Source organism: Numenius arquata, chromosome 5 (assembly GCF_964106895.1).
Source record: "Numenius arquata chromosome 5, bNumArq3.hap1.1, whole genome shotgun sequence".
NCBI lineage: Eukaryota > Metazoa > Chordata > Aves > Charadriiformes > Scolopacidae > Numenius > Numenius arquata.
This window is the reverse complement of record NC_133580.1, coordinates 10879834-10903116: the sequence shown is the minus strand read 5'-3', so window position 1 is coordinate 10903116 and position 23283 is coordinate 10879834. Positions and strand designations below refer to the sequence as shown.

Genomic DNA, 23283 nt, shown 5'->3' with positions numbered 1-23283 from the left:
GCAAAAGAGATGCAAATTCCGATTACAGTAATTTTTAAAGCAATTAACAAAATACTTTTATACGTACTGAACTAGCACAATGCTGGAGAGAGGAGTTACTCACTTCAGGCTGAAGCCAGCTATCACTGTTTGCAATACAGGATGGTACCTTACTTCTGTTCAGGAAAGAAATTTAAATCACACATACTCTGTCACTAGACGATGTTTCAAGCCCCTTTGCAGCACTCTGCTGATGCATACAAAGAAATACCACACACAGCTTAAAAAAGAAAGAAAGAAAGAAAGAGAAAGAAAGAAAGAAAGAAAGAAAGAAAGAAAGAAAGAAAGAAAGAAAGAAAGAAAGGAAGAAAGAAAGAAAGAAAAAGAAAGAAAGAAAACCAGAGGGTTTTAGTTCCTGGCCAGTAGCCGTACCCCTAGATTTTCACACTTTCTGTGCCGTACACGTTGTAGCCTTCTCTGTACGTAGCGTAATTCTGGGTGTTGGTGGCAGGAGCAGGTTTGAAGTTCTGCGTGTTCTTGGTGAGTTTCATTCGCTTGGACTCGGCCCGAGACTTGTAGCAGAACTCGATCAGGGCCACCATCATGGCCAGCCCCAGGCCTCCCACAAGGATATAGAAAACCCCGGCAACATTGCTCAGGCTCAGAGCGCTCGTCTTGTCCTAAGAGAAACGAGCCACGCCGTTAGTTTTGCTGTGAGGAGCAGACAGACAGACAGACAACAGGCTACTTTGCACTTAGTCCTAGCTGGGATGACTACGCTCATGGCGTTTAGTGTCCCGCTTGTGGGTCACTGCTGTCCCCCCGTCCCCGGCAGCCCGAGGCTGCACAGCAGTGACTGCTCTGTCTCCCACCCTTTGGTGGGTGAAACCCTGGCTGACTCCCAAGGCGATGAGCTTTAATTTGGCCACTGATTTCCCCTGGCCCAGCATCTCCGGTGGCAAAGGCACCTCAGGAAAGCTCTGTCGGGGAGAGCAGTGGCTGTGTAAAACAGCGGGTTTTACAGGCGGCCATTGTAAAACTAGAAAAAGAAAAACCCAAACCACTGCACACTTGGTTTTGGTGAATGTAGACAAAATTATTGAGATGCTGCTAAACTTATCTACCCTTTTTTCAACACTTGGGAAAAAAAACCACATCCTAGGAAGACGGTCAGTTACTTTAAGGTCAAGCAGCAGAGCCCTAAACTAAACTAGCACCTTTGGTGACTGAGGGAGAGGGAGTTACCGAATAAAACCAGTCATTGTAACACAAAAAAATGCTGGCCAGGGTTTATCTGCCTTCAATACATGTCAGATGGGGGAGAAGGCTTGCATTTTTTAAAAACAGGATTCTGTAATCAGATCAAATGGAGCTGCAACCCTTTTGCTGCTGCATGGGCTGTGTGCGGGCATCGCTGCTGGCAGCCCCATGGGACGGGCAGGGGCTGGACCCGGGGGCTCAGTGTACGAGCATCTCCAGGAACAGCAAAACTTGCTTATAGTCAAAATAAAACATGATCTACCTTGTAAGTGTCTGTGTGTTTCACAGGAAGTTTGAATAGAGGCAGTTGTAGCAGACAGCCTGCCATTTAAACTTAAGATATTACTCATTTACACCTCTTTTCAATTAGTTTCCTTCTGCAGCTGCTGCATATTCAGCTGCCCCGGGATCCCAAGTTTCTCTCAGACAACAGCTACAGGGTTGTGCCCTAAGCAACTTCCAGTCCAGCTGAAATCAATGAGTTTTTTATTATTGGCTTCAATGGAACTTGGAATTGTCCTCTGACACAGAGAGGGTGCTTCCAAATTATAGTTTTCTGTTTGAATGATTATAGAGAGCACTTCCAAAGGCACCAAGGGAGTTGGGCACTCAACTGTGACTGATTTCAGCTGGAGCTGCGTTTCTCCTCCTCTTGGTGCCTTTGAAAATGTCCTTTACTCCAAAAAGCCCAGTACTTCTACAGTGTTTTTCTACTTAATGGCTCTATAAGCATTAAAGAAAAAATAAAATCCTCTGTGTTTTATTTTAAGTGAATGGTGTAAATAAATTTCCTGCAATTTAAGTGTGCAGCTACTGGGCTGATCCACCTGTCACCCCAGGGGTGGGATCTCCACTGGGATCTACAGGGCTCCTGCCTGAGGAGCTGCTGGAGGCTGACTGGCCCCGCAGCACGGCTGGTGTGGCACAGGGCAGTACAGCAGCAAAATGGTGCAGAAAAAAAAAAATTACATACAAAATTTATGGAATGAGTTACCGATAGTATTTCTAGACTTTTTGTTTAAAATCAAACCAATTTCAAACTGAATTGGGAAATAGGGCAGGAAGGGCATTTTTTCTTTATCAAGGGTCTGTCCTGAAATTGTCCACCCTTAGCAAGCATGTGGCTGTTTCCCAAACTGACATATAGACAATCTAAGTCACAATTTTGAAACAGAAATGTGGTTGTGCAACAAAACTAAAAATAAGAAAAGATGCTGGCCTGAATAATAGACATTGACTGTGCTGAAGCTTGCACATTTAAATGAAGATACCAGCTTGGGAGGCTTTGGGGGCTTCTCTTTCCATGTTTTTCTAGCAAAATACTCAAACAGTAAAACATACTTACAACTACAGTCTGTTACTGCATAAAAGAAAAATGCTGTCACGTTCAGAGACTTAAATTATTTTTTCTATTCTTTTCTTTCAACCTTCAAAATGTAAATACCAACTTTTGAAAGTCATTCTTTTTATAAACAAACAGTGGGTCAAAATGTGATTGCTAATCAGTACAAAAAGACCTTCAGCGACTGACCTTACTTCCGGAGTCCTTGGCTCCACATTCACCCTTATCGTACCACCATTTGTTTTTCAGCTTGTCTAAGATGCCTTGTTCACTGAGTTTCAATACTGCAAGGTTTACAGGAGTTCTTCACGTGGGAAATAACATAAATAACATTATATTATGTTATTTTATGTTATTCAATCTTTAAACTACTTTAAAACTATACAAAGCGATAAAGCAGGGTTCCTGGCCACAAAGTATTTACACTGCAGGCAACTGGATCATCCCCTTAAGTTAACGCTAGAGCAACGCTAATTACCAGGTCCTGCCCATATCGCTTTGAGTAATCGGCACTCACTGTTAAATGAAGGTAGCAGAAACAAAGCAAGGCCAATTTCCCAGTTTGGTACAATCGCAGGTGTTCACAGTAGCTTTACAGATTATGGTGGGTTTGATCTAGCAGGACCCCTCGTATTGCACTAACAGACAGCAAGCCCCACAAAGGAGCAACTGCGGCTTCTTCAGTAAAACAGCCCTTGCGGCTCCAGACCCCCGGGCAGCCCCCGCACCCGGGGTGGGGGGTGTGTGTGCGTGTGTGCACATCTGCAAAGCAAAAAAACCCAGGGCGGATGCCATGGAGGGAGATTTTTGCCAGCTGTCACGGCTGTTTCCCTGCCGGCGGGGGCTTCTCCAGCTCCGTGCTCTGCCCTGGAGCTGCTGTGTCCCAAGCTACACCGGTCCAGGCAACTGTGGCAGAAAATAAGCAAATGCAGACCCTTATGAAACAAATTAGTGAACACGGAAGCACCGGCTGAAAGTGCCCAGGGTGGGAAATGTCGGCAGGATGAAGGGAGCTGCTGACTCTGGCGCTGATAAAAGCTCGCAAGCCCGGGCTGACAAAAGCCCTGAGCTCACCCGTCCCTTCCCTGTGGGAAAGCGGCACCTGAGGAGGCATCAGTTGGGGTTTGTCATTCCCATTTCCTCCTTATGTGACATCTCAGGGTTTCTGCTGCCCATTTTCAGGAGACTGGCTCCCTGTGTTAGGGACATCTTCAGTTCCTGCTCCTGCTTGAACAGCTTTGATCCCCACTCCGTGGCCGTGCAGGGCAGCCGGTGGGGAAGAAAGGAATGGGTCCTTATCCTCAATGACGCTGCGCCACTTTGCATGGGGCAACACCAGGCAGATACATGCACGGCTGTCCTGCGACATGCCCCGCCGTGGGTCCCTCCACGCCTGCTGTCAGCAGAGGAGATGCAGGAGCTCAGCTCACGTCTGCCCCGGTGCCAGCCTCACTTCTCCCTCTCACTGCCCCCAGCCTTCTCCCACCCCTGCCCAAAGTGCATGACTCTCTGCAGTGAGGAAGAGACTCAGGAGAAAGAGCAGCACAACCTATACAAGAACACCTTAATTACAAGCTTAATTACATGGCAGCATTTAGGGAAACGGCGACAGGCTGGGAGGGCAGGAGCGGCTGAGCCCTGCCATTCCTGGGGCATGTCGATACTAGAAGAAGCAGCTGGTGAAGAAAAGCTCCGTTCCCTCATCTGCCATGAAACTGCCTTCAAGATGGCTGCGGGTGGCTGATGTTGAGCAATACTGCCCTTGGAGGAGCTGTGTGTCCTTCGGGAGGAGACCAGGCCTGAGATGCCATCCTGGAGGGCAGCAGCCCATGGAGGGGGGACAGGCTGCACCTGGCCGAGCCCAGGCAGGTTGTGGGGCACCACAAGAAAAATGAGCATGTTCAAGAGGTCCTGAGCTGAATGACCCATGGGCTGCACCAACATGACCCAGAGTGGTGTTACCAAGGCCAGCAGGGAGGGCAAAAGCAGGGAAAAGCCACTGAGGTGGGGAGAACCACTGGTCCCTGGTTCCAGTGGCAGCAATACTGGCTCTGCCTGCACCAGCAGAGCTTCCCGGCTGGCCAGGCAGAGGCAGCACCACTCCTCCTCGTCTGCACAGGGCTCGGTTTGACACCAGCCAAGACTTCATTTTTGTAAAATGGTTATTTTTAAGCAGCAGCTGTAATCTAATTAAGTATCAATCAGGGAAGGCTGTATGCACTCAGCCGGACACAGCCGACGGGCAGCAGTGACAAGCCGCACGAGACACGGACGTGTTTGCTGGCTGGGCACTGGCAGCAGGCACGAAGCCCCTCCACCATCGTAAAAAGCCAGCTGTATCGCAGCTACGTTTGCATCCACCTATAGGTAGGGCTATAAAACATCAACGGGATCAAAGCATGCTCCACAGATACTGCAAATGCCCTGGGTTCTGCAGGTAATGCACCTGCCCCGATGGTTTATGCCGATGGGGACCAGCCAGGTCCTGGCCAAGAAACCCCCGTGGACCCTCTTGGGCAGCCGTGGTGTGTCGAGGCCCGTGGTGACACCCGGGCAAATATACTACAAGCAGCTATGCATGACTGCAATGCAAGTCAGTGAAAGCCGAGTGTCCTTACCTACCCATTACAAGCCCCAGCAGAAAGAATGGTGTGGATTATTGCTTAGGGAACAGTGCTCTCATTTTAAATTTCATTTAAAAACTATCCAATTTGGAGAAATTTTATGCAATACATCTCTCCGCTTTGAAAAGCATTGTGCAGCTGAGAATACACAAACAATAGGGAGAAGGTTATAAACACCTTTCCTCCTATCCGCATATTTTATTGTGCAAATTTTCCCCTCCCCCCAGTCCTATTCCAAACACTATTTTTAATTTGCATGCCTTTATAAACCCCATATGGAGTACAGAGAATTTGCATAACATCCAATACATTATAGATTAGCTTTCACAACATTATACAGTATTGGGAAATGAGGAGGCTTAACATGCTAATTAGGGTGCTTTATTTTTTTTTAAAGCCAAGATTGCAGTTAATTGCGCACACGCAACTGCCAAAAAAAAAAAAAAAAGTAGTAAACTAAACTAAAATTATCTTAACTAAACAGATGGGAATTTGCCTAAACTGGGGTTTTCACTATAGTTTGTCATGGCCCTGTTTGTCAGGTGAGGTACTGCAGTACCTCAACCCAGGCAGGAAAGAGGTGATTTGCTCCGTCCGTCTGTCCCAGCGCGAGGAGCAGAGCAGGACGCGTGGACAAGTGATGAGGAGCTGCTGCATCTTCAGGCCACCGACCCTTTGTCACCGTGCTGGGATGCTCCTGTGCTGGGGGCTGTAAGCCGTCCCGACTGTGGGCGGCTGGGATGGGACGGGCAGGTTGTGTGAGGAGGGACTGGGGGGGGCTCCTGGCCCCCCTCAGCTCCGCTGCTTTGCTGGCCGGGGCACTAGGATGACCAGTGCATACCTGAGCGAAAAAGCCCGCTCAACGTGCTAGAAAAGGCACTAGTTTGTGCTTCACAGACGGAGCACGAAATGCAGCTTGTTTGATCAGTCCCAAGGAACAATTTTGTCTGCTTCCAGGTAATTAATCCCGAGACCTCTCAATGCGCGAGCTGCTCCCTGTGCAGCAGGATCCAAGTGACCTGATGGTGGGAGAAGGCGCGACGCCTCTGCTGCCCCGGTCCCGCTCTTCACCCATGGGGATACAACGTGAGCTGCTGCGGGATGGGCTCCTCAGCTCCCCGATTCCCCAGCTAAGTAAATACATTGAAAAGTGCTGGCTGTTGGGACATTTTCTGATTGCCCATCTCTGAGTAGCCGCCTAGACTCGCTCAGTTTAACAGCCAGAGTCAGACATGGCTTTGGCCGAGATCCCAGTGGAGGTGCGGAAGGGCATGTCTGGATTGCGGCATTTTTCTCGCCGAGTGCTCAGCAGTGCACACTGAATGCGAATCCTCCGTGTTGTGCCTCGGCTGGCAACCCAGCCCATCCAAAAAAGGCCCTGGGGTGTTGCCAGCACCCTGCCCACGCCAGCAGGTCAAAGGCCACCAAGCTGCAAAGTGTTCTGTTTGCTATTACGGAGGGAAGCGTGGGGCTCTTCTGGGAGGGAGGGCTGTTGGCTGTAGGAAGAGCATTTTTCAGAGCTTGCCCTGGCACTGCTTGTTTGAGGGGGGATTTTTTTAATTGCCTTAGAGGCAGAGGAGCGGAGAGACTCAATGACTAGCCGTGGGTCCCACAGGAAGGCTGTGTCCCAGCCGCCCACCTGCCTCCCTGGCCAGCTGTGCCACCCCAAAATCGGCTCAGAGGATCACTTGCTCAGTTTCTGGGTCTCTCTCTCAAAAGACTTCCATTTTCTCATCTTTTTCCTGGGATAATTTTGTGCTTTCCAGCTGCTTTTTTAATTAGGTTGCTGTTGTTGGGCTGTACAGGATATCCTATGAGGTCCTCAGCCCTTTCCCGGGTGGCTTCAGCTGTTTTTCCTCTGCCTTTATTTTATGACAGGATTCTTTTTCATCTCCCCCCCCATTGTGGTTTGCAGCCCAGCTCTCTAGTAGTTTGGTTGCTTTTATCAAAGTAAAATGTTCAGAGGTTTGAGAGCTTGTGCTCTCTTGTGCTCTGTATGCTCAAGAAAACGAACAGAGGCAATTAGGATCAGGATGTCAGTGTTTCGGCTGTCATAAGATGGTATTCTTGGGCAGAAACTTGCCGTGTTTTTCTTCCTCACCATAACAGAAGGATTTTTTTGTTTGCTTGCTTGTGCTTTTCATCCAGAAAGCAGGTTTGGCTGATTCAGGCTTAACCACGTAAGGTTGAATCTGTTGGGCAGCTTTACCAAATGCTGCTAAGATTTTTTTTGCTGACATCTACAAATGACGGGGAGACTTGCATCTAGAGAAAAGGTACCAGGAGCCTCATACGGAATAGTATTGCCCCCAGTGGCAAATTAAGCCATTTGCTTTGGTTGATTTATTTAAGAGAGGCACGATGTTAAAAGGATCGGTGCCCACCTATTCTCACAGGCTTCACTTCATCAGTCTGCTGCAAACGTGATTTTACACCTGGGACAGAGGTGGGTTTTATCGGTACTTCAGCAGTTTGGTTTCTCTGCTCCCCTGTTGGAAGACCCCACTCAGGTGCCGGCAGCATTGCCTTCCCCTCTTCAGCCATCAGTTACTGCTACAAAACAAGCTGTGCCAGTCTTTTTCCAAATGCAACGTGGCACCATCTCAAAGGGAACCTCCTCTTCCCTTTGCTGTGTGGCCCTAGGGCCTCCTCCCTGCTGCAGTTCAGCCCCTCTGGGCTCAGGACACCAGCCCCAAAGGTCCTGCTGCACCCCTTGGTGCTGGTGACAGGACGATGCTGATGGAGTGAACAGATTTATGAAAAATGATGTGCACTTACTCATTAAAATCTCACCCTGAACTAGGTCCCCAAAGCTTCAGGTTCAGTTTAAAAATCCTGATGTGTGAGATCATCCCTCAGAAGAAAGAGCCTCTATATGCTCTTCTTAGAGCATCTATTATGTTTCTATTTCATTATTATCTATTTTCCATTAATATGGAAAAGAGGGAACATGATGACACAGAGCTCATCTGCTCTCTCTTCTTACTTCTCTTCGAGACACCCTCACCCTGTCTGAGGGATTTCTTGTCCTGCCTCCTCTTGCCACAGCACCAGTTTCAGGTTAGTTGCAGTAATTTTTATCTCCATTGAGAAAACTGGTGGCATTATAATATTTCTTTCTGGCCAGAACAACTTTGAAGCAGACGAAAAGTAAATTAATCATCAAAGAAATAGTTCTTTACTAGTCCAAAATGTTGAAAGGTATAACTTCTGCCCCTCTCAAATTATAAATCAAACCAGGTTTTAAATTTGATTAACGACCTTTTAGGTTCATTTTCATGATTTCACCTTCACCTATATAAAGTAGATAAAGCGAAAACATAGATTTTTTAATCGAGTGCCATCACTCTATCTTCTACCAGCTTAAGAAAGAGACCTGGCAGGCTGAAGTCCCACATAAAACTGCAAAAGCTGGCCAGGTTGCTCTTCTGGCAAGCTGATTGCAGTTACTGGCCGTTGTGTTTATGTGCCGGTGCTGCAAACAGGATCCTTCCCTGAATGAACTCGGACTGCGCACAAGAGTCTGAGCAGCTTCTTGGAAAAAGTGCTGTTAATTTATGAAAAGAACATCCCGGTCTCCTTGCCAGGAAAGGGCTTTTTTCCCAGAAGGAGCGATGGGATGTACTGATGGCTCTGTAGCCCAGTGTTTGGGCTGGTCCTCACAAGTCGCAGCAGGCGATACAGAGAAGAGCTGGTGACCACTACAGGTGAGATTTAGGAGTAAAAGTCACTTTGGGACTTGAAAATCTCACCCAATAATCCATAGACTTTCGTCAGCTGCGTGTAACCGGTGTTTGAGTGGCATAAAGTCTCAGCAACGCCATAGTTATGTTTATTACTTGCAATCAATAAAGATTTAAGTGGTGATTGGAACAGCTTTGGATAATTCTCATCCCATTCTATGCTCTAATGGATGTAATATAAATGTTATACCCAAAAATGATCATTGCCAAGGAGAGCAGACAGCACACTGTTCCCTCAAACCAGATGAACTGTTGCTCAGAATTAATTTAGAATTTTTAGATGCGATCTTTCAGAAAAGGGAGCTGCAAAGAAAAGGTGTAACAAGTAAAGGCTCTTTGAAGCACTAATTAAAGGGCTTCCTCAGAGTTGTGCAAGATGGAGTGGGCAGTGCATGGGTGGCACTGAATCTCCCAGGCAGTGGGGCTGCCCGAAGGCTGACTTGGCATCTTTTGCCATCTGGGTTTACAAACTGCAGGTGTTCCTCCACCCATCAGCAGCCTGTTTCTGATGTTTTATGGAGCATTTGGTCTATAGGGTACGGCGTGGCATTTTGTCAGTACTGTTGCTTGCAGCATCTTGAGAGTCCAAATGTAGCTTTTTTTGGGATAGAGGGTGAAGAAATCACTCATGAACTTGAAGGAAGACCAGAATAGATCAGTAGTGAGAGCTTCTCTCCAGTCTTGAAAACGTCCTTTCTCCACTTGTGCCTGGGGCTGAGGCTCAGGACAGCAGAGAACAAGCTGCAGAAGAGCTGATCAGCACCTCAGCCCGGGGAGGGATGCCTGACCAGCTCGGGAGGATGCCAATCACCAAGCAAGAGCTCCAACCACCACAGGTCCATGGCTCTTAGGAGCGGTCCCCAGGCAGGAGGGCTTGGTGGCTTCTGGAGTGCTACACAAGCAGGATGTCTGCGTCCCCAGCGGCACTGGGGAGGGATGTGTGCCATCTCACCCAGGAATGGAGAGTTCACTCAGTGATGACGCTAAGAAATTTAAGGCCATTGGCAATGGGGATCCTCCTCACAAGGCAGGTGGATGCTGTCTCCAAACATATGGTAAACACGGCCAACAGGAGCCCCGTCCATTGCAAACAGGTCTGGCTAGAAGGCCAAAGACTCGAGTTCCTGATGTGCCTCATACTGCATCTGCACAATGTGAAATCCTGTGCGGTCACTAACATGCCCTTTTTCATTTTTTCCCCATCAGTACAACACCAGATGCCAAATAACTGTGGCTGGAGAAGCGCAGGGGAAATGCAGGCACACATCACGAGGGATGCGGTATTTACAGCAAAGCTGTTTGTGTTCTAATGTGCGCTGGCACTGCCCGTTTGGGCACATCAGGGGAGGCACAATCACAGCGCCAAAGGCACCCTGGGCTCCGGCTGTGTCACACCGTGGGGGCACAGAACAGCTGTAAATCTGGTCTAATATCTGGCTAGGCCAGGGTTATTGCTGATTTGTGGGATCAGAGCAACGAAAAGCCGCAGGAGGTTTCTGGCAAACCCGGCCCTCTGAAGATTGTAAGATTAATGAAGCGTGATGTCCTCCTTCTGAGCCGCCCTGTGACCCTTGCTGAGCCCTTCAGTCAGCTCCTGCAAGGGGCTCTTACCCTCCCGACCAAATCCCAGTGACGTGAAGGAGGCAAAAGTCCATGGTGGTACCAGGTTTTGGTTAGTACATTATAAAGTTGTTTTTTGACTTGTTTTAATCCCTAATGTTTTTATGTAATCCCTTTAATTTAGGAATCTGACATATTTAGAGCACTCTCACTTCTGCAGCAGGATTTTTTTTGTTTCTTATGACCAAAGCTGTTCTTGCCGGGTAGAGCATCCCTGGGATTGCTGAGCTCAGCACAACCCAACCAACAACACTGTAACATCAAAGAGTTTAGACATCAATTGTCTGGGTTTCTAAAATCCACTTCATAGTGTCAGAGGAAAGGCAAGTGGACTAAGGCGCAAAGAAACAAGCATGCTCTTAATTCAAAATGCTTTCTGAAGTCCTCTAGGGTAAAACTACTGAAAACGCTGCATTAATTGTTCCTGTTGGTATCACTGGCAAATCTCCACTGACTTCAGGGGAAGCAGAGTGTGAAGCTTGTTGCAGACATGTGGAAAGTGTCACCTTTACTGTGCTCTGAGAGGTAACTCTCTGAAGGGGACAGGAAGAACAACCCCGAACGACTGTACCATTGCTTTGCACCAAGATTTCAGCCCCGCATCCAGCACTGCAGAGAAACCCCTTGAGTCACACATCCCTGAGCTGGCCCACGCGGGCACACAGCAGCACAGGGCACTGGCAAATGCAGAAATCAAGCCCAAGCACTCTGCTTAATTTGACAGGATACCATGAAAATCTCACTAACAACCATCTTGGTATCATCAAAATATAAAGATAGAAACAATTCACGAAGAGATACCAAATCCAACATTACTCTCTAGAGGGCATTGCTTGAGGTTAAAGACCCATCTAAATCAAATAAGGCACTTTATTCCCCCAAGCTCTATAAATCCCAGCCTGATCTGTAACTCTTGAATGGACTTTTTGTCAGATCTTGTTACTCAAATAACTTCTGACTAGACACAAAACCTGCGGGTGAATGTACTGTCCGAGTGCTCTGCTCTTTCTGAGATCACATCTAGCTGCCTGTCATAATTTACCAATTTAACAATATCTTTGTGCCACAACTTATCTTTGCTACGTACCCACGCATGAGGGATGGGGAAGATTTTGGATGGAAACTGGCTCATTATTAAAACCCACTATGTTTGTTTGAAGACTAGATTTACCCGGTACTTCAAGCAGGAGTGAACAGAGCCCTGATAATACAGGCATAAAACCATACGGTCACTCACTATTCCTATTTGTTTCCTTCTGTCTCAAAAAATGATCTTCTGTATTTCACACTGACTTTCAACATTCATGGGAAAAGCACCAGGCATTTCTTCTTTAAGGAATGAACGCTTGGTTGCTCTTTGGTACCATTTCAGACCTGCACCGTTTTTTCCCTGCCCTGTATTACCAGCAGTCGCACATCTACAAGATTTAACATTTGAGGGACTGAAATGCTTTATGGGTGGGCAGAGGAAGGGATAAAAGTGAAAGCCATCTAGTTTGAAAAGACAAAGAGCTTTCAAAACCTGAAGATTAAAACTTGTTGCCTCAAGCCCCATATATCCCCCGGCCACCTAAGAAATACAGTGCATGTTGGTGGCTGGGATAGCGCTTGGAGGCATCGGGCACCGCAATAAATCTCCCAGCAGAAGGATGTCGTTTTTCCTCAATGGCAGAGCCAGATGCAGTTCCTGTTGCTCCAGGCGCCGAGGCCCCAGGTGCCGGTGAGCAGCACCCCAGGACTGCAGCTCCCCAGCTGCCAGCACCAGCCGTGGGCTCATCCGTGGCCATCACCCACAGCTGGGCTGGGACCCTCCTTCAGGAGGCCACTGCACATTTTGCCTCGTTTGTGTCTTTTGGTACCAAACGGTGTCGTGGGATGACAAAAATTTTATCTATGACATAGCACAAAAGGTAGTTTTTAAAATTTGTTTAGACTGTGATATCGCCAGCAGCTGTGGGAGATGGAGCCAGGTGGTGGCTTCTCCTGCTGTAGTGACACCATGTGCCAGCCTGTGAGGATTGCTTCTGTTGAAAGGGCATTAGTGACCCTTACACAGGCTTTCAGTTCTGCTCTGACAGCAAATGACTATAAACAAGAGGCTTTGCAGAGGGTGCTCAACACAGGTTTTGCAACGGCCATTTGAACACTGTGCAAATGATCTATCGGGGATGGATTTTTTTTTAGTTATTGCTGAGTATTTAGCAGCTAAAATAGTTCTCCATAACAGAACATTGTTCTAGTCTTCATTACTGTGTTTTTCCATAAATAATGTTCTCTTGGTCAGTTCAAGGTTTCTTGCCTTTTTTTCTTAGAGGAAGGTTGGAGCAACCACTGTATCCTTGTGGAATCTGTGGGTTTTTTCCTTGCAGTAACCAGAGGCAGGCGTTTTAAATTCATGTGTTTTAACTGATACTGTATTTGCCGCAATGTGGAAGACATACACAGATGCACGTTGCTACTGCAACACCTACACACCCTCTGAACACACCTGCACGGAGCCAGATGTGCTACCAGCTGAGACGGCAAGTTCCTCCACTCTTTGCAGAGAGTCTGCAGCCTGTGTTTGGCAGCAGAACCATCTCTAGGAAAGTATATTTATATGTTTCATAAATATAGCTCAAAGAAATTAAACTCTGTACTAACAGGATCATGATTTAATAGAAGTGCCAAGTGCTAATGCAATAATACATGCCTATTGGATTAGGAAATACAAGCCGTAACAAGTCATTGTAGTTCATTTACAGCAGTGCCCAAGACTGGAGGTACAGATGTGGTGAGGGTGTGGGAGGAAGAGCTACTCGAACAGGGAGGCGGAATAAGGGAGGGCAGATGCCTAATGTCACGCTTAAACCTCCAACAACTGAAACAGCAACGTGGATCTTTCCTGTCATTGCCTGGATCCTTTCTAACCTGGATGGATATGAGCAAGAGACTCAACTTACCTTGCATGTGAGCCATCCCCTCACCTTCTCTTTCTCTTGCCTCTAGACACAGCCATTTTTCCCCCCGTCTTCTATGATTTATTTTCCTCTTGGGACGACTTCTTCTGCGACTCCTGCTCTCGGGCTCCTCAGCCGGTTGCAGGCAGGTGCTGCTTAGTCCAAAGGCTACACATTTAAAGAACTGCTACGTCGCTTGCATAAAGCTAGAGGTATCCGACCCATGATTACAGTGCTGGCGAGCGCAGAGCAATCCACCAGAGCAGCACAAGTGCCTGCGTCCACATGAGCTCAATGCTGAAACATTAGAATTACTTTGAAGAAGAAGAAGAAAGGCATTTACTTTTCCCGTTGTATGTTAAGTGACAGCAGTTACCAGTAAAGAGGAAAGAGCCAAGCCCAGACCTGCAGGGAGACGTTCAAAGGAAGAGCCCCGCTCCTGCTGCTGGTAGCCCCACTTCGAGCTGCTGGTTTTCTTTTTTCCTTCTCCAATGCCAAGGAGCTCTGCCTCAGCTTTTCCCTTACTGATGCTTACAATGCAGGATAAATGACTCAGGCAAGCAATTTATGGAAATTTCCTGTTAAGCACCACAGGTATTATCAAAATGAGTGCATGAGTCACAAGTCTTTCTCTTAAGATTTCTTGCAGGACATAGTGTCACTGCACAAGGCCCAGCTCTGCCATAGATAACACCGCACAAGCGCCTTTCCTTGCACGTTCAGGTCCACCTTCATCAAGGCAGCAAAGCTGGTCCCACGATGTTATACAGGCAAAACAAAACAGTTCCCAATTCTTTGAGGCCAGCCCTGACTCCACCAGCTCCTTCCCAGCCTGGGCAACCTGCCTCACCCCAGATTCTCATTCTGAGTCTCCCAGTTACACTCCCAGGAAAATACCCTCAAACAATGTGCACAACAGCACAGATGCTTCTGCAAACCAGAGCGGGCTCTCTGCCCTTCTTGGCAATGCTCTAAGCAAAATGCTCCGATGCACTCCTAGAGCATTAAGACTTCATTATTGGCACAAAACATACACAGTATTATTTCCTAATACGCTATAAAGTAATAGCTGTCAATTAAACAAATATTCTGATGTCTTCCTTTTAAAGTATCATTTTGCTTTGTGACTAATTTGCACAATACAATGATTTCATATTACTTTCCTAGCTCTGAGCATGAATTAGCTCTGAGCTACTATCACTGGCTCTGACCAGCCATTTTATCTTTTTCCAGCTCATAACCCAGGCCTATAGAATGGGTGGCAAGTAAATTCATGCTGATGAACATAATTTCAAACAAATTGCTCAAATAAATTGTGCAGCTATCTTTTTAAGATAGCCATTTCCCAAAATGTTCTCTTTAAAGCACAACACATTTGGCAATGGTGCTCTTTAGATGTCAGGTATCATCTAAAATAATGCATAACAGATTTCTTCTAAAAATATGCCACTTAAAACAAATTATGCTGCAAATGCTAACGGCTGTGCTGAAAATGTATCAAAGCAAAATAGCACAGAGAAATGGGGGAACAAATCCCATCTGCTAATGGCCACACTCACAGCTCGGAAGGGCTTGAGAATGTGATGCTTTACAGAGCACGGCTCTGAGGGCAGAACTCAACTGGCACGCTGGAAAAGTAATCCTACGATTAAAAAAAAAAAACAACTGAAAAATGAAGTAGTATTACATTGCATGTCATTCCAGAGACGTACTCCAAAAGAGATATTGGCTTAAAAGAGATTATATTAAAGAAATTAAGTCAAATAATTAGCATAGAATCTTGGCATGTGAACTTGGCGAGATGCTGCATTCAAAGAATCTCCTTCTATGTTGGTTGTCATTAAATGTTACCATGAAGGTATAAGAATACAAGAAATGTATCAACAGCATAACTATAGAAATTTATCTTAGCAGAAAATTGTTCCTATGCAACTGAATAATTAGTTTCACTTAAGTCACTCAGTCTGCTACCACCGTCTGCATCCCCTTTTGTCTATTTCTTGTTAAATTCCTGTTCAGCCATCACTCAGCTCTGAGATGATAGGATTGTATAATAAACAAAATAATTAGTTTCCAAACTCCTAATACACTGCAACATATTTCCTAAAATATGTTTTTTTTATAACTGCTATTTTGCATCCTCTCACCGTTGAGAACTCATCTTACATGTATAAGAGAATTTGAAGACAGTATAATTTTGCCATGAATCCAATGGATGAAACTAAATTCACGCTCATTTAGGAGAGCTACGCGAACAAATTTTAATGAACATACCAGAACGTCTGCACCAGCCAAGTCAGCCCACACGTATTGACATGCATCACAGACAAATTATGTATGGCTGGAGCCACACGTTCCCCTTCAGACTTCTTAAATAAAGACCACTACCGAAATGGGGTAAGTCCCTGTGTCAGGGCAGTACCAACAGCCAAGATAGTGCTGGGCAGACTGGCACCCTCTGCTCCACACCAGTGCTGGCACATACTGGTAGCACTGAAAATGAGACATATGCCAGCTGAGGCCTTTAGAACAATCTCATTAAAAGAGCACAATCTCTTTAAGTTTTAAATTACAAGCGACTCCAAGAGCACGGGATACTCACAGGACTAACCTTACAGTCTGTGTAAACAAGTAGAATAAAAAAACTTGCAGGAAGTCAGTCAAACACCTTTTCTTTTTGCTGCTGTATGAATCAACATCCCTGTGAAATTTGAAGCCAGTGTTTAATTTTCCAATGGCGACAAAGATACGGTAACAAGAGGTGAACTCACAACTCGGAATCATTCATCTCCAAGCACAGGCGAATCGCATGCCAAACCGCAGGGAGGATGAGCAAGGGAGGGCATTTTCTGGGTGGCTGGGTCCTTTGTGGTCAACGATGGGGACTGGCACAAGCAAACAGGCTGCATACTTACCTCTGGCTTTCAGCGCAAGCTAGAATATCAGATCGCACAGAGGAATTCAGCTTAAGAAACTGTCACCATCAAGTCTGCAACGACTCACAGCTACACACAACTCATTGGCAGTAGGTAGGAAGTGGCTGATTACAAACTCGGGGCAGCGATTTCCCAAGCCTGGGTCTCTACTGATGAAGCTGAGAGGTGGTCTGTCAGCTTAGCCGGTAGAGAGAGCTGCCCCGAGCAAGTAAGGGTCCCCCTGCCACCCTGTGTGACAGGGCGCAAGGTCTGCATCTCCACCTGAGGCACCTTCACCACCCCGTCCTCTCCGATTCTCCCCAGCTACCACCTCCTTTAAGGGAAACGGGAAAAAAGGAACCGCTTTGAAGTGACTCCTCTGAAATGCTCTGTAAGTGAAGCCGTGTTCATATAGACAATTAACCGGAGAGATGGGATGACATGACAAGGGCAACTCAAGCTTCTGGTGGAAAGACAGAGAAGAGGAGAGGTCGGCCAGCGAGACTGTTGGGGCCATAGTGCCTGGAGGGCAGCACCGGTGCTCACCTTCCCCGAGAGGGCAGTGGGGCTCCCGTGGGGCCAGACCACAGCCTGAACTTGGGGCTGGTGGCCACCATGCGGGTGTGTGTTGCTGGGAAGGCATCTGCCTGTCTGCTGAAATGTCCCAGCATTGCAGCCTGCAGCATTCAATGCCTACAGAACCCTACCTCAAAAGAAAAGCCACTTTGTAACAAAAAAGCCCTTTGATTTACAACATCCCTAGAAATAACACCTAACCCCTTCACCACCTCCCCTAGCTTAGTCTTCTGTGGGAAGTCTTCTCTGACCCATGTTCTCCTCCCTGGGGACGTCTGTCGGCTGAGCTGTGCCCCTGAGAGCCGATGTCTGTAGCTCAAAGAAACAGGTAGTCCTTCATCACAGCATGTTATGACAAACTGTGGAAAGACAGCACTTTGTGATTTACAGACTAAAACAGCAAAACACGCATCCTTGTGTTTGCTCCCCTTCCCTTTTCACTGGACACCTACCCATGGTACCACAGCAGACCTGACTCCACTCCCTCAGCAGTCACTGACCAGGGCCAAGGGCTTGCTAAAGTATGGTACCACACTTTGTAAAAGGCCTTTCAGCACAAGCAAAACCAAAAGGATGGCCCTGCCCTAATTATAACCATTTTAAAAGTCCTTCTTAGTTTCCTCAGGGCTGTGAGCATTAGTTGGCTGAGTTTAATTCAATGAACTCGAAGCAATGAAGTTCATTGAAGCTGGTTTGTACAAAGAGTTTTCTTTCATGGAGGCAGCACTGGACAACACGTTTTGGATCCCAAGAGAATATTAAACATTTAATATACTGGCAAGTATCAGAATATATAAAAATGCTGCGCGAAGGATGAGCAGCAGAGCTAAAAGGCATAAAAAAGCTCGCACTCATCTCCAGGCTGCTGCTGGGCACTGCGGGCCTCCAGTTACTGAACAAACTGGAATTGGAGAGCTTTTCTGTCCTTTATTATTACACAGTGGTTTTTGCTAACATCAGAGATGAGTAGCTGAGCAATTTCCTACGTAGCCAACTGTAAGCAACTCTTATTAATAGAATGCAGCAGTAATTTGCAGCAATTGTCCGAAACTGTGGTTTACTGAAAATACTGTTATTATTGATTTTGGACCAAAGCTGAAGCATTTTTATGAGAGACATTAGGAGTTATTGTGCCCTAAGAACAGGTTTTCCTAGCTGTAGGAGAGTGTCACTATGAAAATTAATCTCAGTACTTTTCAATATAACAATGTATTTTAAAATTATTTTCTTGGTAATTCCTGTGCCCAAGGTGACCAATAGTACCCAGCCTATTCTAGCTACAGCTTCTCCTCACCAGGTTAAAGACTGCAGAAATTGCCAGTTTTACAGGGTAAGGCTGGCAATATGAAAGCACCCTAGTTAACTTTTGCAATACATGAGGTCATTAAAGCAGCTTTGAGAGCCTGGTTACTGTACTGGCTATCTGAAAGACTGGGGGAAGCCTCAGCTCAGCAGAAGGCAGTGACAGCTTTCCCACCGCGGTCACTGGAGCCAGGATTTTAATGCACATCTGTTTCAAAAGCACAGCAAACAGAGGCAGTGCTCCTGCACAGGGCTGTGCAGAAGACCGGTCAGTGATATAGAAGAGGTGACATCTGAATATTTTAGGCTAAACTATCAAAATCTCTTTCCGTAAGATTAATTTCCAGTTTAGTGCATCAATACACTTGGCTGTTGCAAGCAGCATACCTCGTTTCAGCTTTGCCTATTGCAAGCTCTAGCTCCTTACGCGTTACTGCTATTGCTATTATTTTACCATTACCGGGTGACTACCATCTCTGTGTAACATTAGGTATTTGCTATGATGGTTGCTTACCTCTCATCTCTTGACCCGAGGCTGTGAATAGATGAGCAGCCACCCTTTCCTTCCCTGAGCTACAGACCCACCCACGCACCTCTTCTCCGGAGACCAGGCTTCCTCCCAGGGGCTCTGGTGGCACCAGTTCAGCCCAGCAAAGCAGTGCATGCTGTTACTGGTTCGCTTGACCCCCTCCCCAAAAGAGCAAAGGAGAAGGGACCCCTCTCGCCTCCAGGTCTGTGCCGGCACAGCTGGTCCTGGTGAAAAAAGCCTCTCAAACTCCACTCTGCATCACAGCTAAACCATGGAGGACTGAAGCTCTGTCCTCAGGGGTTAGTACGGCAGCCAGATGTGATCACTGCTTTCTCGTACAGTTATAAGTACTGATTTGCTCTGTGTAGGTCCCACCGATACTGGACTTTCTATCTGTTAGTTAAATAAGGTTTCCAAGCTTGACCAAGCCTGCTGACAATATGAAATCAGACCATTTCTTTGAAAGAGCTACTGGGCAAGCAAATGGCTATTTTTTCCCCACCACAATTATTCAAATGGTTTAAATCTGTGTGCTTTTTTGTTTGGTTTTTTGTTTCCCTTGAGAAGTGAAATAACAGCCTTGCCGATTACTCTTTGCTAAGGTACCCGATTGTGGTGACATTGAGGCTGACCTTGGAGTCACCTCCCCCGCTGCCGCACTCTCCTTTGTCGTACCACCATTTGTTTTTCAATTTGTCCAAGAGGCCTTGCTCATTCAGTTTTAATACTGCCAGGTTAACAGCATTTCTTGAAACGATAAAACATAACTTGTAAGAAAAAATGCACAAATGCTTAGGAAATCGTAACGTATAAAAAAAGGAGCACAAGAGGACAAATTGGCTAAAATTTCACAGAACGTGGAGCTATCAAAATGTCCGTACAGCAAATACAGGGTTAAATATTGGAAGGTGGCATGGAGGATAACATTTGTTCAAAACTGAAGTGTGCGGGATGGGGAAATCGTCTTTGAGAAAAAAAGTAACAAGAACACCACATCATGCAGTTAACATTCGTCACATATGGCAGGTTAACTCGGCTTTTACCATTTAAATTGAAAAAGCCATTGAACTGTAAAATTAAAACAGCAACAAACAATCAGAGAGGACAACACGAAGAGAACACTAAAAAAATGGATGCATTAAATAAACAAAACCATAATTTACCGTCTTATTTAACTCCATGGAATATTGAAGATTTTTAAACTTTAAAGTTACCTCAAAATCCACAAGAAAGAAAATGACAACACAATACATCAGGGTAGGTGGAATACTATAACAACATGGATATTGTTATATTATTCCACCCACCTTAATGCTGAGCCTTTGGGGGTTGCTACACCATAGCCCTTGGAATCCAGGTTGCCGCCGACTTTCATGGTGTCGCAGGGCTTGCGCTGCTCGATGTACTCGTTCATCGTCGACTCCAGCAGGAAGGCAAACTTCCCCTTCGACTTCCGCACCCGTGCCACCCCGTCCGCCGTCGTTTTGGTGAACACCGAGGGCTCGGCTGACTTCATGTACGACCACATTTTCTCGTAGACGGCTATTTTTGACCTCTGGGAGAGACAAAAGGAGGGAAATGAAGAGGCACGTTGGCAAGGGCACAAGACTGAGCTCCTTGGGCTAATTCGGCTGAGATGTATAATTAACACTCTATAATTGATTAAGGCTAACAAATAAAAAAGTCAAGGTAATTCAGAGAGAGACACATTGCCCCCTGAACAATGACCAAGCCATAAAATGGTCGGGGAGGGGGAAACATATCTCCAACGTTCATTTTACTAACTGCCATGTAATCGGCAGCCTGGCAGTCAGGATGAGGAATGGTGGACACCCGTCCCCGCATCTCGGTTCCTCCTCTGCGCTGGGTTTATCCGCCTGCCTGTTGCTCTGCTACTGAACCAGAGGGAGGATGTTTAAATCCTCGCTCATTCATCATGAGCAAGAGATGCAAAAGAAGCCTCTCCTCTTCGCACAAATCCTCAGCATTGGTTTTTGTGCTAACTCGCAGCTAGGAAAAACCTATTTTATTAGGTTGCATATTACGAGTTTCCAGCAAGGCAGGAGCCTGCTTTTCACAGTGGCGATGGGAGGTCTATGATACAGGAGACCAGGACAGCTCTAGCGGCTTCTAATAACGATGCTCAGATGAGGGATATAAATAGTAATTACAGAATCTTTTACGAACTAATAATCAAACTTTCAAAATTCAGTTTCACATTTTCCTAAAAGATAGCAAACACAAGTATTGGCAATAAGCTTAAAAAATTGCTGGTTAACGGCTCGTGTGTCATGTATATGTATTTTTTCCTGTTTTGAGACTGAGCCAATCCTAACAGCCTCTAGCTCAGCATACAGGTTTTGTAAACCTGGAAATGTCGAGAAATGTGTTACTTCCGTTTCTCCCTCTTCCCCACCAATAACATTTATACCACCCTCAGATCCTAAAGCCACCTCCAGACTCTGAAGCATTCATATCCTGGACTAACTGGTTAAACTTTCCTGCTTGGTTGACAGAAGGCCGTAATGCCAACTGTACTTCTCTAAAGTCTAGAAATCCAAAGGATTTATATAAGGCTTTCAGTCCAAGCTGTGGGTATCTCGAATTTATGCCTCCTACTCCTTGCCAGTTTCCTGTCCACAGCCTTCCCTGCAGAATGGGAATGAGGCAGGCAGTAGCTAAATCTAGTTCAAATTTAACAAACCTGTGGCAGAAGACTGTTAATGTCCATCAGCTTGATGATCAAGACATGCTTCCTCCTCATTCAGGACAATTTAATGTGTTTTGAATACTGTAATGCTTAACAGCCAGCCCCCAAACATTTCACAGGGAGTAAGCCCTGCCTTCACCGGACTTCAGATTAACACGCTCAGCTAGTGTCGCTACAACAGATTGAGAGGAGCACAGAGGGCAAGATTTTATTTTAATTATCCTTCCTGATGAGTTGAAAAACAACTGAAAATGCAAACCAATTAAAATCAGCCCAATCAACAACAGGAAATCAGAGAGACAACAATACAGTGCAGCTTTGTTAGGAGCTGGCTGGGTGGTGGCTGTGAAAAACAAGCAAGAAGGATTTCAACGGAGAGCATTTCTTGGCTAAAGATGGGCTGTATGGCTTCCTTTGTCCAGCATCAGGAGTGAAGAAGCGGTGGGAGGAAGGGGGATATAAATGGAGCCTGAAATAATCCTTACACAGGTGAGAGAGGGCGTGAGGGGATTTGCCTGGCTTCCCCCTGTAACAGCAAACACCAAATAACCTGAGATGAGGACAGTGGCGCTGCCTGGCTGCCTCTGCCAGCCCCCGACGGCGGGTTTGGAGAGGGGCAGCTCCAGCCCCAGCCGGCAGCGGGACCGTGGGTCCTGCCCCGGGAGAGGTGTCTCATCAGGGCTCTCGGTCAGGCACCCATGGGCCAGCAGCTCCAACACGCTACTCTATTGCCCACTACCTCCTCTCCCGCTTTTTCAATGACCCCCTTGATGCTCGTGGGCATCTTCACACCTCCTTCCCTGCCGGGAGCTGCCCAGGGCACTGCACTGCTCCCAGGTGCCCGCTGGAGGGGCCGTGGGAACCCCGGGGCTACTAGGGGTGCCAGGAGGTGGTGGTGGTCACTGGCTCAGTGGATGCACCATCCTCGTGCTCTGTGGGCAGCAGAGCCTGCGTGGCAGCTGCGTGCACCTGCGCAAGTGGCAGAGAAACAGCCTGGCTGGCCAACACAGAGACTGCACGAGCAACGGCACTTCTGGCGTGTCCTAGTTTCAAGGTGCCCGTCCTTACAACCTTCAACTTCCTTTAGCATAAATAATACAAGCACACTTGTCCATTTATGTTTGCAAATGGGCATCAAAGTGACAAAATGAAGGTAAAAATACAGCTTTACTTTTTCTCTTATATCTCTCAGCAAGCTAAAGTGATCAGCCTTCAAAAATTGTGCATGCACTACGTATGCTTTTGCTTGTTTTCCTCTGCAGAGTGTGCCTTTAATTACATAGATAAACCCGAATTTCTTTTCCTTTTCATCTTCTAACTCACACCGGAATATCTGTCTTTAATAAGTTCTTTCATACTCTTTCCAGCTGGCCTGACTACCTGAAAGCAATTGCCAATACATCTGTGCATTGTTAATAATAACAGTTATCTGATGAGTGCCAACAGCACGCTCAGGGCTGCAAATGCTCCAAACAAAGCACGTTCCCTGCTCCAAGAGCAAAGGGTGAATATCATCATTCATGCTTCAAAAAAACAAATTCCACGACTCAAACCCAGATCTCTTTTCAACTTTAACAAATAGCATAAGTTTTATAGTTTGCTCCCTTCATTTAACTCTTTTGGATGATGTGGTGAATAAAAATCAGTACGTTTCTATATGATCACTGCCCAGCTCTTCTGCAAAGTGGGATTTTCATAACATCTTGTTATTAACTAAAGGAGTATAGCAGTCTGATTTCATAGA

General features: G+C 46.4%; 1 protein-coding gene across 5 annotated transcripts in view; it reads right to left on the bottom strand.

Moving 5' to 3' along the window:
* Positions 1-413: 413 nt before the first annotated feature.
* Positions 414-23283, bottom strand: part of GRIA3 (glutamate ionotropic receptor AMPA type subunit 3) — a 153734-nt gene continuing 130864 nt past the window's right edge. For 3 of the 5 annotated variants that reach the window (XM_074147159.1, XM_074147162.1, XM_074147163.1), the window contains 3 exons: positions 20137-20384; positions 19462-19576; positions 414-659 (listed from right to left, as the gene is read on the bottom strand). In XM_074147159.1, coding sequence (XP_074003260.1) covers positions 414-659; positions 19462-19576; positions 20137-20384 — 609 coding nt within the window. Of the gene's footprint in view, positions 660-2770; positions 2886-19461; positions 19577-20136; positions 20385-23283 lie in introns of all 5 variants that reach the window. The other 2 variants (XM_074147160.1, XM_074147161.1) reach the window with 1 other exon arrangement.